Source organism: Protopterus annectens, chromosome 6.part0 (genome assembly GCF_019279795.1).
Source record: "Protopterus annectens isolate FY-2018-M chromosome 6.part0, PAN1.0, whole genome shotgun sequence".
Classification (NCBI taxonomy): Eukaryota; Metazoa; Chordata; order Ceratodontiformes; family Protopteridae; genus Protopterus; species Protopterus annectens.
The window spans coordinates 1,362,770,004-1,362,784,030 of NC_056737.1; the positions used below are offsets into that span (position 1 = coordinate 1,362,770,004).

At 36.8% G+C, this 14,027-nt stretch overlaps 1 protein-coding gene across 1 annotated transcript in view; it reads left to right on the forward strand.

The window, feature by feature from the left end:
- Positions 1–14,027, forward strand: part of KALRN (kalirin RhoGEF kinase) — a 4,346,166-nt gene that overhangs the window by 3,914,362 nt on the left and 417,777 nt on the right. Inside the window, exons 50-51 of the mRNA XM_044074926.1 lie at positions 2,832–2,964; positions 4,759–4,815. Coding sequence (XP_043930861.1) covers positions 2,832–2,964; positions 4,759–4,815 — 190 coding nt within the window. The remainder of the gene's footprint in view (positions 1–2,831; positions 2,965–4,758; positions 4,816–14,027) is intronic.

Sequence of the window (14,027 nt, forward strand, 5' to 3'; positions counted from 1 at the left end):
TCATTTTCATCATAACCTTATACTGAAAATTTTCATAAAAATATATTTATTTTGTTATTTGTACCCATTTGCCTGTTTTACGTGTTCATATAAATACTGGAGAGACTTTATGATAGAGTAATAATCACAACTCACAAACTCATTTTAAAATGTAAGTAATTAAGACTTGTTACTGGGTACTGAAAATGTATCATTTGTTACAGTTTTTTCATTTTATAGACACTGCTGTAGCTCACTTCAAGTCAAAAGCTGGAAATATATTTATCTTTGAGCATGCTGATATAAACTTTCTATTTAACCATTAGGACATTTTATACCTCTGCCTTTTTATTCCGTGGTGTCTAGCATTCTCCATTGTAGCAGTATTCTCCATTACTCTGTTTTTGTTGCTCTCTACTTCACACTAAGCTTCTTGTCTTACATCGCTGGGAGTCATTTGTTTCTTTAAATGCCTTTCATTACTCCAGAAATCAACATTTGCAGTTTCAAAAAAAAAAATTAAAAATTGTAGTTTCACACAAACTTGAAGGCTAACTGAATGACTTCTTATACAAGCAAGTACAGCAGTTAATCTAGGTGTGTCACTGTGATGAAAAATACATTTTGATTAAAACAGTCATCCTTGGCTTAAAATGGGCATCTGTTATGGAAAAAAAAGAAGGGTTAGAAAAAGTCAAGTATTTTGCAGTGCTATAGCAGGTTCTTGAAAGGAAGTCTCCTTACTTTATTATTTGTATTTATCTGTTGGTATAATTTGTAAGCACAAGGCCTTCTCCTACTTTCCGATAGGGACATTATGCTGCCATGGTAGCAGCATCTGTCTCCATTTCAGAGGACATACTCTGTTATTTAAAATATGTGTGTGTGTGTGTGTGTGTGTGTGTGTATATATATCTGTGCGCGTGTGTATGTTTACATGAATGTGGGTGTGAGAAAAAACTTCCTTGCCTTGTCCCTTTTTGACAAGATTGCTGCCTTATAGGCCTCCTTTTAGTGTAAGGATGCAGTCATTTTTTTACAGTGTATGTCTATGCTGTTTATTCATTTACCTGTGGAAATGTTAATAAAGGATATTAAATGAAATAAAAAATAGGAATTATGGAAATTGCAAATGAACATCTTATAACTGTTACCTATTAGGGTATAACTAGTGTAGCTTTTATTACTAAAACTACTTGAAATGTCATTACCCCTGAAATGGAAACCAATTGTTTTTCACACCATTTTAAATTTGTTTAAACTTTCTGCACCTGCGGCATGCAACAGTAATATAGAGTGTACAGCAATAGACTCTGCTGTCCTTACCCCTTTGCTACCTTTCACATTTGTGACAACACAAAGTTAATCACCATCCTTTGTGGGATTGACACATACTAGTATCATTGTGGGGAAAAAAGAAATGTAATATTCAATCAATTCAGATTTCTGGAATGTGCAAATAAATTTAGAAAAATGACAGACAAGAAAAGTGTCCCTTGGTAGCACAAACAGATCATAGTGTACACGTAGTTTTGTAAATATGCTGATGCCTTACCTGCAGATAATTCCTTGTCTCCTCCTTATTTTAAAATATTGTGGTGTTCTTAAAACTACGGCTTTACCAAACTGAGAGTATTACTTTGTGAACTTCAAAAACAGATGCATATAAGGGCAACACCAACTTTGCTGGTTTGGATTCCAGGACAAGTTGAGAATCAGTCAAAAGTGAATAGAAAAAAATGAATATTCTTGTCAAATGTTGTTACATCACACCAGACATGCAATAAGGTATGCACTCTTGGCAGTTAGAAGAGAGAATTGAGGCTCTGCACTGGTAATAAGCTGCTCACTGTAACCAAAGGGTACAGGGTTTGATTCTTTCAACCTTTGTTTGCCTACTTCATGACAAGTCAAATAACCAGACAGTGCTCCTGGGTTGTCCCTGAAAAAGGACTCTTGTGACCAGTTGACTTACCCTCTTAACAAAATGTTTAGAAGAAGTAATTAATTTGCAATAGCTGGGGTCGTCTTTTTTGTCTAAACAAACTGCTCAAAAGCCAAAATAGTGTTTCCTTCTTCTGTTAAGCAAGATAAATCTGCATGTCACCGTTCTACCCATAAAGTAATCATATCCTGCAATGCCACATTATAACACACTTGTGTGACTTAAAAATTATATTGTTTAATTGACATGAACGTCTATTTACTGTCTGCATGTAAGAATTATTTAGTATTTTGCTCAAAAGTAACTTTTTTTGGTATCACATATTTTGCTGCTTATAGTGTTTAACCTTATAGTGTTTATAGTGTTTAGCCTCATCCTGCTGCAAATCATTCAAATAGTTATGAGGAAAGACTTCATCTTTCATTAAAGATGTAACAGATCAATGGACTGTTCATACTTTTGAACTCTAGGCAAAAGGAAGCTTGCAGCAATATGAGGCTTTGAGAGTACAATGTGATGGAGTGGCAAATTAATACATCCTATATGTCAGTCAGTCAGTGAGTGTATCAACATGTCTAATTAGCTAGTTACATTGTCATGTGCTTGTATGTCCATATATGACTGCCAGTCATGTGACTTTTACTTGAAGTTACAGTGTCATCATGGAATGGAGTTCTTTTAAAATATCTCATGATGTCTTTGCTGCAGTTAGTTGAGACTGTTGCAAGATAATGTTTTTTAATAATAATTGTACAATTTATGCTTTTAACAGTGTCCTTTAAAAATCGAACATGAGCAATGCATGTTAATTTCCATATGCATCTTTCTAATGTGGATGGTGCCCTTTCCAAATCCTTCCTGATTCTAATGTTCTGTGATCTGACTGGTGCATTTTTTGATACAACAGGAAGTCATGTTCTTGGCACACACTGCGTATGCGAAAGAGGGCTGAAAAGGAGAATGAAGACAAAAGTGATGCTAAGGCAGAGAATGGTCCACGTAAGCCTAAGGAAATTCTGAGCAACAAAGCCCATGTTAAAGTGAGTAATCAGGCTACCAGGATTTGAATACCACCCCAAATTCCAAAACTCTGTAGAATCCCCTTCCTTGAAAAACACCCTATTACTATATGTTTTTGGCATGTGCAGGGTGCTGATTTTTTTTCATTTCTTTTTGCTTTGATTCTTAAGCACAGCACACCTACTTACCATCCCTTTGTAGATTTTTTCACAAGAGGCAAACAAAATTGTACAGTAACAGATGTGACTTCTTACTGAAGATGCATTGTGAAATGAGATATATTGCTATGAAACAAAATACTTTCTGCAAATATTAGAAAATGTGCATTAGCAAATGCATAGATTTGCCCTTAATTTTTACAGAATAAATGGATGCATTTTGTAACAGATTGTTACAAAACATGGATAGGTATAAATGATTCCCCTTTTAGTAGTAAAAGAATTACTGGTAGTTCATTTTCTTGAAAATGTACTTAACTGCAAAATTTAGTATACAGTGTTAGTAAAGATTAGTCTACTCTAACAACTCCCAAGTATTTTTAGATACATACAGAGACCCACAACTCCATTGTCTCATTCAGAAGTTTTACTTCATTCTGACTGTGTTGTACTGCTCATTTATGATTCAAAGATGTGCATAATTATCTCTGAATCCCGCTAAATCCCTACCAAATCTCTCTGAATCTCCTACCACACAGGTTGAGCAAATGTGGATTAGCATCCCATTGAGCAGACCAGAGCTGCATAGCACTAAACTGCACAGCTAGAGTCTTCCCAGTTAGGGAAACTGCTTTCCCTGATGGCATGAAAGGATACAACATGGGTAATGGATATGCATGCCCATCATGTGCATGTATCTCTGAATCGGGAGGGTGGCCTAATGGTTAAGATGTTTGCCTTACAAACACAAAGTACAGGGTTTGAATCTCACAGGGGATAATTGGCTAGGCTTAAAATGGCTCGCAAGGGCAGTAAGCCTAGTACTAATCTATGAACCTATGAATCATTGTAATATGCAACTTCCCTATTATTAGGGCTTCCATGAAATGCAGAGGCCTAATTTTCGTTTGTCACACCCACAACATCACTGCTCACTTGTGCATTGCTCAGATGCATAAGCTTTAAAGATTGTGTTGTGTTTGTGGACTGTCAAAGGTAAGCTTGCACAATATGCAGGCAATTATGATTACTGCCTGTAGTTTGGATATTCATGGCAACACTGTAACTTGGTTGGTCTTGAATACATTACTTGACATGTGAGGATCCAGCCTTGCTGTGACTCTAAATAGGAAAAAGTGGGTATCAGAAAATAAATGAATAGTGCTGCTTCTGTAGCTGGCATTTCTCCTTTATTGTCAAATCAAAAAAAAAAAAAAACTGCAACTAGACTAACCACATCTTAATGAGATTCTGCATATGAAAGTTATGATACGGTAGTGGCCATGTTAATTTTCTGTACTCACAATTCGGTGAAAAAATTAAGTCAAAATAGTTATTGAAATAATTTAGCCACTGAGGCATAATTTAGTGTCCTGATGTTTATCTTTTGGGGGTGTTAAAAGGAGGACTGATCTTCCATTTTTCACAAAATTGTTTGCTGACTAATTCCTTATCACACCTTCCCTCTTTCCTGTCAAAGCATGCTGGTGTTCCTACAGCAAACTCCTGCAACTTTATTTCCATTTTCCTCACTAACAGAAGATTCCAAGTCTATGCACTACATTTAGACACAAATGGTAGCTTATATATCTCAGTGTATTAGCTACCTAACTGTTCTGCTTTGGTTTCTTTTCTCCTTTCCTTTATGCTGCCCAGGAATCGAACAGCTCAGACGAGTCAGATTGTGATGATGGCGACCCAACTAGCATGGAGGTAGTAACAATTTGTTTGGCTAATTCACATATCTCTGCTTTATGAAGAGGGGATCATGAATATCTAACAATGACCATTTATTTGACGTGGCAATATGAAATAGTATTGAAAGCTAATACTTAAATGTGGATTCAGAATATTGATGTATATATCAATATTACTACAGATTAATTTTAGAGAAAGAGGTGAGTGTTTCTGAAGTGTTTTAGCACAATCTTTTCAACTTTTTGAAATTTAGCTAGCTTAGTACTATGCTGTAAGATAAAAGAAATGTACTAGTTCCACAGATATGGCTGAAGACATGGCCTCATGATCAAGTGTAAAGACTGATCAGTGTCTACAGTACTTATTGCAAAATAAGTTTATGTACACATTTCATAGCAGGTATGATTTTACAGAACCATTAATGTAATGTGGTAGTCATTTTACAGAAAAACTGGACGAAATGAATAAACACTACTAGTCAAAAGATGTTTACGTAGTTCAAACTGACCTATAATTAGTGGGTCTATAGTAGAACCGTGAAAGCTCGTTTAAGCGAATACATAAACGTTGACACATATTGCGCGAACCGCGAGTACACCTCAATGCCCTAAACCACGAAATTCAAAATCTCAAATCGGCATAGTTGGCCCTTCTGCGGTGTAGCTCTGTATGGTAAGTGTGCGATAGTTACAGACCTTAGGGTTAGGGTGCAGGTTAAGGTAAGTGCATAGATAGTAATGTATGTAAAGTTTAGTGTAGGGTTTTGTTAAGTGTATGTGTGTGTGGATTATTTATTTTGTTTGGGTATAGCTCATTAAAGTAAGTGTGTGATAGTTACAGACCTTAGGGTTAGGGTGCGGGTTAAGGTAAGTGCATAGATAGTAATGTATGTAAGGTTTAGTGTAGTGTTAGAAGTAGGGTTTCGATTAGTGTATGTGTGTTGTTTATTTATTTTGTTTGGGTGGGTAGTATGTAGTGAGTGGTGGGGTTGGCCAACTATGCCTGTTCGAGATTTTGAATTTCACGGTTTAGGGAGTTCAGTGTATTCGCGGTTCGCGCAATATGTGTCAACGTTTACGTATTCACTTAAACGGGCTTTCGCGGATCTAATATAGGCCCTAATTTTATAGCATTTGAAAATGTGATTATTGCTTGACAAATAGTCTGGTGACTTCTTGTTTGTTGACACCCACTAGACTGAAACTAGCAATCAACAAATTACAAAGTGAAAGAAAAATGTCTTTTCCTTGCAGATAAGCACCTCTACCTTTTTAGCTTTTCTGCCCTAAATTTATGAATTTATTATTTTAATCTTGAGAATTGCTAAACATCAGGGAAATAGAAATCCCTGACTGCAACAAACACCAACATTCATAATAGATTGAACAGGTTGCATATGGTGTAGTGTAAGGTAAGCTAAACAATTCTGTGTATAAACTGAAAGATTTCAAGGTGTTACAAACAAAAATTGCAATTTATGACACAAGCATTTGGGGGGGGGGGGTTCTTGAAAGGAATGGACTGGCTGATCTGCAGAATGATAATAGAACCAAAAGCCTCAAGCGTAAACTGACAGAAGAGGTTCAAAAGGTAGGTGAAATCATTTTTATATTACTAAATGGGTAGTCTCGCCATGTATCATATAACAGTTTACATATCTCTGTAGTGTCCTTGTTCTCAAAATTATCAGTTATTTGAGGTCCAAGATATGCAAAATAAAGGGATTAATGTGCTTACTCAGACATGACATGGCAGTGTAACAGCAGGAGAGGGGAATGGGGGCTACAGCACTGAATAGGCTGTCGAACTGGGCTCACCCACATGGGTAGATCTAAAAGCATGCACTAGAACTTAAACATCCACATTAAGCTGTTCATCTGGGGTGGGGTTGCAGCATCTCACACTCCTTAAATTTAATATTTCATCTCTGAGGTTTATTGCTTCTGGCAGTGGTAATGTGACTCCTGGAGTTAAATCAGGACAGGTTGTAGGACAGATTACAGATGTGCAAATCATAGAAGATACAATTGATTGTACTTTACATGGGTACTGGCTTGACCTGTGTATGTATTTGCATCTTGATCTTTCAAGCTGGATTGCTTTCTTTAAAAGGCATGTAATTACTAGAAGGCTGATGTTAAACAGTCTTCAGCACCTGAGAAGCTTCATGGTAATTTCTTTAAGTTTTGAACCTTATGTCATGTAACTGTAACTTAGTTGGTATTTTTAATGGTAGAGAATTTTTATGTTCATGTTTAGTCTGCAAAGATTCTTTAACAGCAAAAATAATTAGTTGTGCATTATGACAAAAACAGGTCACTTGAAAAAACGTTTGACTGTACTTTCTAGCTACACATTTGAATTTTTGTCTGATAACTTATTATAAGCTTATTTTTCCATCACTCAAGCGGACTGACAAAACAGAAGCTGACTTGAGCTTGTCATAATAAAACTTTATAAAGTGTTTCAGAGGCATTGGAAGGATGTTGTTATTCTTCTTCTTTCAACTTTTCCCAGTTAGGGGTCGACACAGTGGAACTCCGGTCCGCTAATGATTGGCAGTAGATTTTTTACGGGTGCCGAGGTGCCAGCTCGATGCCCAACCTTTAACAAAGGCACGCCCATTCTACGCATGTCTTTTGAATGCCACTCGACGCCCACCCAACCGCGGGGATGACATCAGACTCCACACAGAAGGCGCTCCAGCTGAGAATCGAATGGGAGAACCTTTTGCTTTGAGGCAACAATGCTACCACTGCACCAACGCAGCTTCATAGGCCTTGGAAGGATGTCTAAGGGAATTTATCCCAGTACTGCAAGATGTTTGCTGAGAATGACATGTTAGTTATGAGATTTGTATGGATTTTGTAGAGAGATTACTCAAAGGAGTGTTTGCATCATCCACAAGGTGTACAGGTAATACAACAGTGTGCAGGGAACAGCGGTAGAGAGGTCAACAATATTTCAGAACTGTGCTAGGTCTATTTATTTCTTAGAATTAGGGAGTTATTGCTTTTCTAAGAAAGCAAAGGATAAATAAATAAGAGATGCTGTTTAAAGTGTCACATTTTTGGGTTGCGACAAGTAATGTTATACTGGTCACTAATGGCACCATCTTGTTGAGTGAAGAAACAGCCTGTATCTATACAAATGTTATTAAAGGGCAAGGTGGTACGTCCAATGTTTATATATAACCTCTACATGAAAACAGAATTATGCTATTACACTTTTATCTTTAAATATACAGTTTAACATGAGATCACTGAGTCAGGTGAATATAATGGATATGTAGTAGAAGGTGTGGTGGCAAAATGACTCGGAGTTAAATTGTTGGTCCTCTTTCTCTGCAGCTCTTAGAACAAACTACAAATATGCAGATCACAAAATATAAAAGTCCAATTATAATTTACACTACTGCAATTTATCGCATCTCAGACAAAAGTATGCCAACGTGGAATGTGAAGTATTGTAAATATCTTCGTGGTGATATCTTATAGTTTAATAACGGAGTACAAGGCAAATTCTGCAAACATGTCAGGTACATTGTTTTCATGTAAACAAAACTTAACTCGTACTGTAAATAGCAATGACTAACTGAAGTAAATATTGCCTAACAACATTAATGGGAGTGCCAGTTAAGTCATGAAAGGTTTGTGATGAAATTTTTTTAAAACCCATTCCTTAGTGAAAGTGCTACATAAGAACCTTAAAACAGCAACAAATTAGTGAAAACTCAGATTCATAGTGTTATTGATGTCAAAACTCGTGACTTAATCCTGACTTTTTATGCTTAGTTTTGAATATAGACAGAGCTATGTTTGCTACAATAAAGCAAGTATTCCCCATAAGTTATATTGCAGTAAGTGTACATGCTAGACCCCTGGGTATGAAAACAATAAAGCAAGTGTTCCCCATCAGTTATATCTCAGTAAGTGTACATGCTAGACCCCTGGGTATGAACAACAAAGGTATTGATCCCTTTGTCAACTTTTTTGGATATATTTACATTAATGTGGACATTTTGTATAGTTTTTAAATATGTGCAAATGACCAATATCTATCAAACTATTGCAAATAAATGTCAATTTGCCAAGCATCAGTGGCAACCTTGTTCATCTTTATGATGGCTGTAAGATGACTGTTTGTAGTAATATGCCATTTACCCTTTTTGTGAAATTCCTTCAGATGTTTGTTATTAGGATCACTAAGCCAACTCTATGGTGCACAGGGATAAAGCTCTGACTGTTTCAAATGCAATCTGGGTTTGATTATTCCAGGGGGAGATGGCTGAGAATTGTCGAAGTCACTGGCTCTGACTGTCACACCTATCCTGGAAGAACAGAGAAAGCACTGCGGACTGCAATCCTGACAGCTAGTGGATGTAGAGTGTCACAGGCCACCTTGTGACAGCAGTGGCCCATTAACATGCAAACACCAAGCAAATCAATTGTGAGCCATAATCATCCAGGAGAGCAGATGCAAATATATGCATGTTCCTTTCTGCATCAAGAGTTCATGTAGTGAGCCACAAATCTGCCCTTGGGCACTACTAAGTATATCTTTGGCCAGGGGAAATTAGTGTCCACATTAAATGGCAGCTCCATTATGTGGGGTGATGAATCCAGGCTCTCAAGCTACTGAGACAACGTCTTAGCACAGAGAGAGATAGAGAATAAGGGATATTGAAGGATCAGGTCATGTTGCAAGGCCAAACTCCCTCTATGGCTGCATGGATGACAGTCCCTCCAGTCAGCTTTCACCCCTCATAGGGAATGAATGGGAACAAGACCTGTGAGAAGAGACTATTTGGTATGGGGGAAGTAATAGGAAATAATAATAAGTACCACTATTTATCCATAGGAATTGGTCACGTGTAAACAATGGTTCTCCCTTTTCCTGAAGTTATGTTTCCCTGTTTGTGTTTCTACTTAAGTGAATTTACTGTGAATTCTCAGTTCACGTGATTAGTATTTTCCTCCTTGCAGGGTATTTTTTTATTTTCCCCATAGTTGTGAGACTTTAGCATTAGCATATTTAAGTAAAGGGTTGTTTACATGGTAAGTGCAGTACATTTTTCTCAATCCTTTTGAATCATTTATTTATTTATTTATTTATTGCATTTGTAGACTGGGAAAATCTGACTGGGTACAGAGTCCCCATATCTTGGGTAGCCAGGGAGAAATGCTCCAGATTATACATATTAAATATTTATACATAGTGTGCAAGGGCCATAATTTTCCCAGGGAAGATCGCAATGATTTTTCTGCCCAGGAGAAAACCGTTATTTTTTTTTTCCTTTGAGAACTGTGCTACCTTCATTAAAAAGACTTTGCTGCATTTGGCCTACAGTAAAAAAAAGCATAACACTGCGACTCGAGATATTCATTCTTACTCTAGTTAGAGAACTGACAACTAGTACACTTAAGACATTAAGATCTCTAAAAAATGCAGACATAAAATAATGGAAAGTTGTAAAACGTTATTAAATAACTGTGGCCAGGAAGGATTAGGTTTTAGTGATCATGAGACCTTTGAGTGCTATTCCCAGTGAAGCACTGCTTTATTTATCCCAGTCCCACCTCCTCCTGTTGTCTTAGGCTGAAAAATATTAGCAAACAAGAAGAATGTCTCATACCATGATAACAAGGTGTCAGTAAATATATTTTCAACACTCAAAGTGTAAGCTGGAACTCGGATGTCTGCAGCAGGGGTTAGTCAATTTCAAACTCAGACATTACAGGGAGTGGTCTCCTCATGAGATATCCCTATCATTTAATTCATGAGAGTCTTGACAAGGTCCAGACTCTTGTATGTTTTAGTAGACAAATCAAAGACCAACTAAAACACCCACAAGGATGGTGTCTATATTATCATATTTCATGCTCAGAAGAGCGAACAACAGATAATCAACCCCATGTAAGCGAAAGCTTACATCGAAACTTCAGAACAGCGATTATTTTCCAATGAAAAACAATCTCTGTTCCAAAACAAAACAAAAAAAACAGTAAAACATTACTGAATGTGGGGAGCTATGCCCCCCCACACACCCCCAATGTGTGGGGGGCTGTGCCCCCCACACCCCCCTACTTAAATATACAAACTCTGAGATCGCACTACTGTGCAGAGCAGGCAAACAAATTCTTTCCCAGGGAAAGAATTAGCTGAAAAGCCACTTCCCTATTTTGCCTTTTCACACTTTACTGTTCGACAAAGATGCATTCGACAAGCTGTGTCTGCGAAAAAAAGGGATACTGTTTCCTTTGAAACTTTAGATTCTGACTTAGGTGAGGGGGACCTGCCCTACTTGGGTTAGCTTTCCTCCAGCATGAGGTATGATATACGTGATAAGACTATCTCACCTACCTACCTAGCCAGCAGAAAATAGTTCATTTGGCAAATAACTGAACCTTTTGAGGGTTCACTTCAGTAGAGCACATAGGCAACCTTTGATACCCATAAGAGATGTTTAGAGTTCTTGTAATTTTTACATTTAAAATGATTGCAAGTAGATTTAGAAAGATTATGTAAAATATTCATTATTCCTGTTCCCTGAATGACTAGATATAACCTGTTAAGAATGTTTTATCAAAATTATTAAGATTAACTGCAAACCTGCATAACTGAAAAATTCATAAAAATATGTCAGAATGGGAGAAGGAAGTATCAAACTCCTTATCATTTACAGAATATATTAAAATCTGGAAATCATATTCATCTCAGATTCATTCATTTAGAAACTGTACTGTATGGCAAAATTTTATAGGCATATCTTTTTCAATCCAGAGTGAAATGGAAGTTCACTATAAAACTCTGCTTGCATGACTATGGTCAGATGGGGACATGGCAACATGTTTGGTGGTCCAGCCAAGAATTCATCAATGGTTAGTAAAACGTGGGAAATAATTAACATTGTTCCAAATGATCAAATATTAATTTTCTTTGTGGATTTTAGTTAAATTTAATGAAATGTAAACTGTAACTGCAAATCTTATTATAATTGCCAGATTATTTACTAAAAGATTTATATTAGAAGTCTGGAATTATCCTTTAGAAAAAAATGCCTGTCTTCCATTAAAAAATAGTGGTGGGTGTTCAAATCTTTTGAAAGATTAAAGGAGAACTTTTTCAAAAACTGACAAAAAACACTAAGGGATTATTATTATTTTGTAATTTGTTATTACACAAGATGGCCTGAAAGATGGTTGCCAAGGGTAGCTTGATTTTATTTTCCAGTCAATGCCTTCACCTCCCTGATGTTATTTTAATGTGACAGAAAGAAATCCCTATGATGAAATAATTATTTACTATGGTTTTCATTCTCATTAGCTTGGAATAGTACTGTGAATGCCTACGTTTGACTTTCAGCATCAATCCACAGTTTTCATTACTTTGCTTAACAACTCTAGTTCAGTATTCAAGTGTAAGGAATCCAATCCCTGTATTTAATTGGTTTTACTTGGGCTGAAGTGGTTTGTGTTGCATTCACAGTTTTTAATACTTTTGATAGAATCAGAGTCTTTGATGTTAATTTGCCTTCCCCAACTCACTGACTTGTCTCAACAGAACACTGTATGTAATACAAAAATGCTGTAACAAAACACCAGAAGAAACATGCACTTTTACAGAAAATAAAGTGCTGAAAAAATGCAAAATCAAATATTTAACAAAAAGTAAGAAAATTAAGATGAAAATATTTTTTTATTTGTGACACTCACAATTTGATTAAGGGGAAAGAAGACTAATTTGTTGTTGTTGATGCTGTTTGTCTTTCGGCTTTTCCCGGTTAGGGGTCGCCACAGCGGAACTCCGGTCCGCTAATGATTGGCAGTTGTTTTTTATGGTGTCGATTTGCCAGCCCGACGCCCAGCCTTCAACTAAGGCACGCGCATTCAACGCATGTCTTTCGAATGCCCACTCGACCGCGGGGAGGACATGCAGACTCCACACAGAAGGCACTCCCAACCCAAGCCGAGAATCGAATGGGAGAACCTCTTGCTGTGAGGCAACAACGCTACCACTGCACTACCTAATTTATAATAAGAAAAAAAATTAAAGAACCATAAGTTGTCCTGTCTTGTTCATTTGCAACAGAAAACTAAGATTGAAAGCCTTGCTTGTGTTTAGACTTTTGGTTACACTATTTATCTGAGGTGTAATGAAGTTAATCTGTAACTGATATAGCATATTTAAATGGAATTGTTTAAAAGCCATTGTTTACTTAATGGCTCTGCAGTTGGAAAAAGTGACCTAACCTAATGACAGATTACTCTATCACTGTTAGTATCCTTCATGATGTAACAGATGATGAGGCAAATGCAGGAAATAAAGGCAAACAGAAATAAGTTCAAACACAAAACAGATGGAATAATTATTAAATGGTGCTTTTTCTGTATGTGGCACATTTAGTGTTAGATTACAGGAAAGAAAATATTTTTTTGCGAAGTAAAGAATGATTGAAGAAATAAGAATATTATAATAACATTTTCCTTTGCTAGCACAAAGGAAGGGTGATGGGAATTTAAGGGCTACTCTTAGGTTCATAGGTATATACTAGGCTAACAACCACTTGGGCCCTTAAAAGCCTAGCCATGCAACCCAAATGTGACCCACAAATTTGATTTATATATAATTTATAATGGGTGATTTACTGACTGCTTCATCAGAGACATAGGAGCCAGATCAAGGGTGAATTTCCAATTACCCATCCAATAGTCCAAGTTGTGCTTAAGTAGGGACAGAAAGTAACTCTACTTCACGTGGATGGGGAGCCTATTCCAGAGAATGGGAATTTTCTGAGAAACATATCTGTCTCTCCAACATGTTTTATTTATGTTGCAAACAGCATTTAAATGTTTTAATCTAGTACTTCTTATGCTGTTTGTTTTGCAGATGTGCAAAAAACTCATCAAAACAGGTCTTGTATGCCAGGCAAAGATCAGCTCTCAGAAGTCTGATGATACTGAGTAAAGAGACAGGGCTTTGAGATGATCAGCATAGGACATTGTGCTTAATCCGTGTATTCTTTTTGTAAGGAACCTTTGTGGGCACTCCACTTACTGCATGTATCTGGTCAGCTACATACTGAAGGGGGTATGATGATGAGTTTGATGAGGGCCAAGGACATTGATTTGATGATCTCTGTGGACCTATGAGGTCCTCGTAGATGGCATGCTCTTGCTTATAAGCTGAGCAACATAGAAGGATTTTCTTACTACCTTGGACACTTG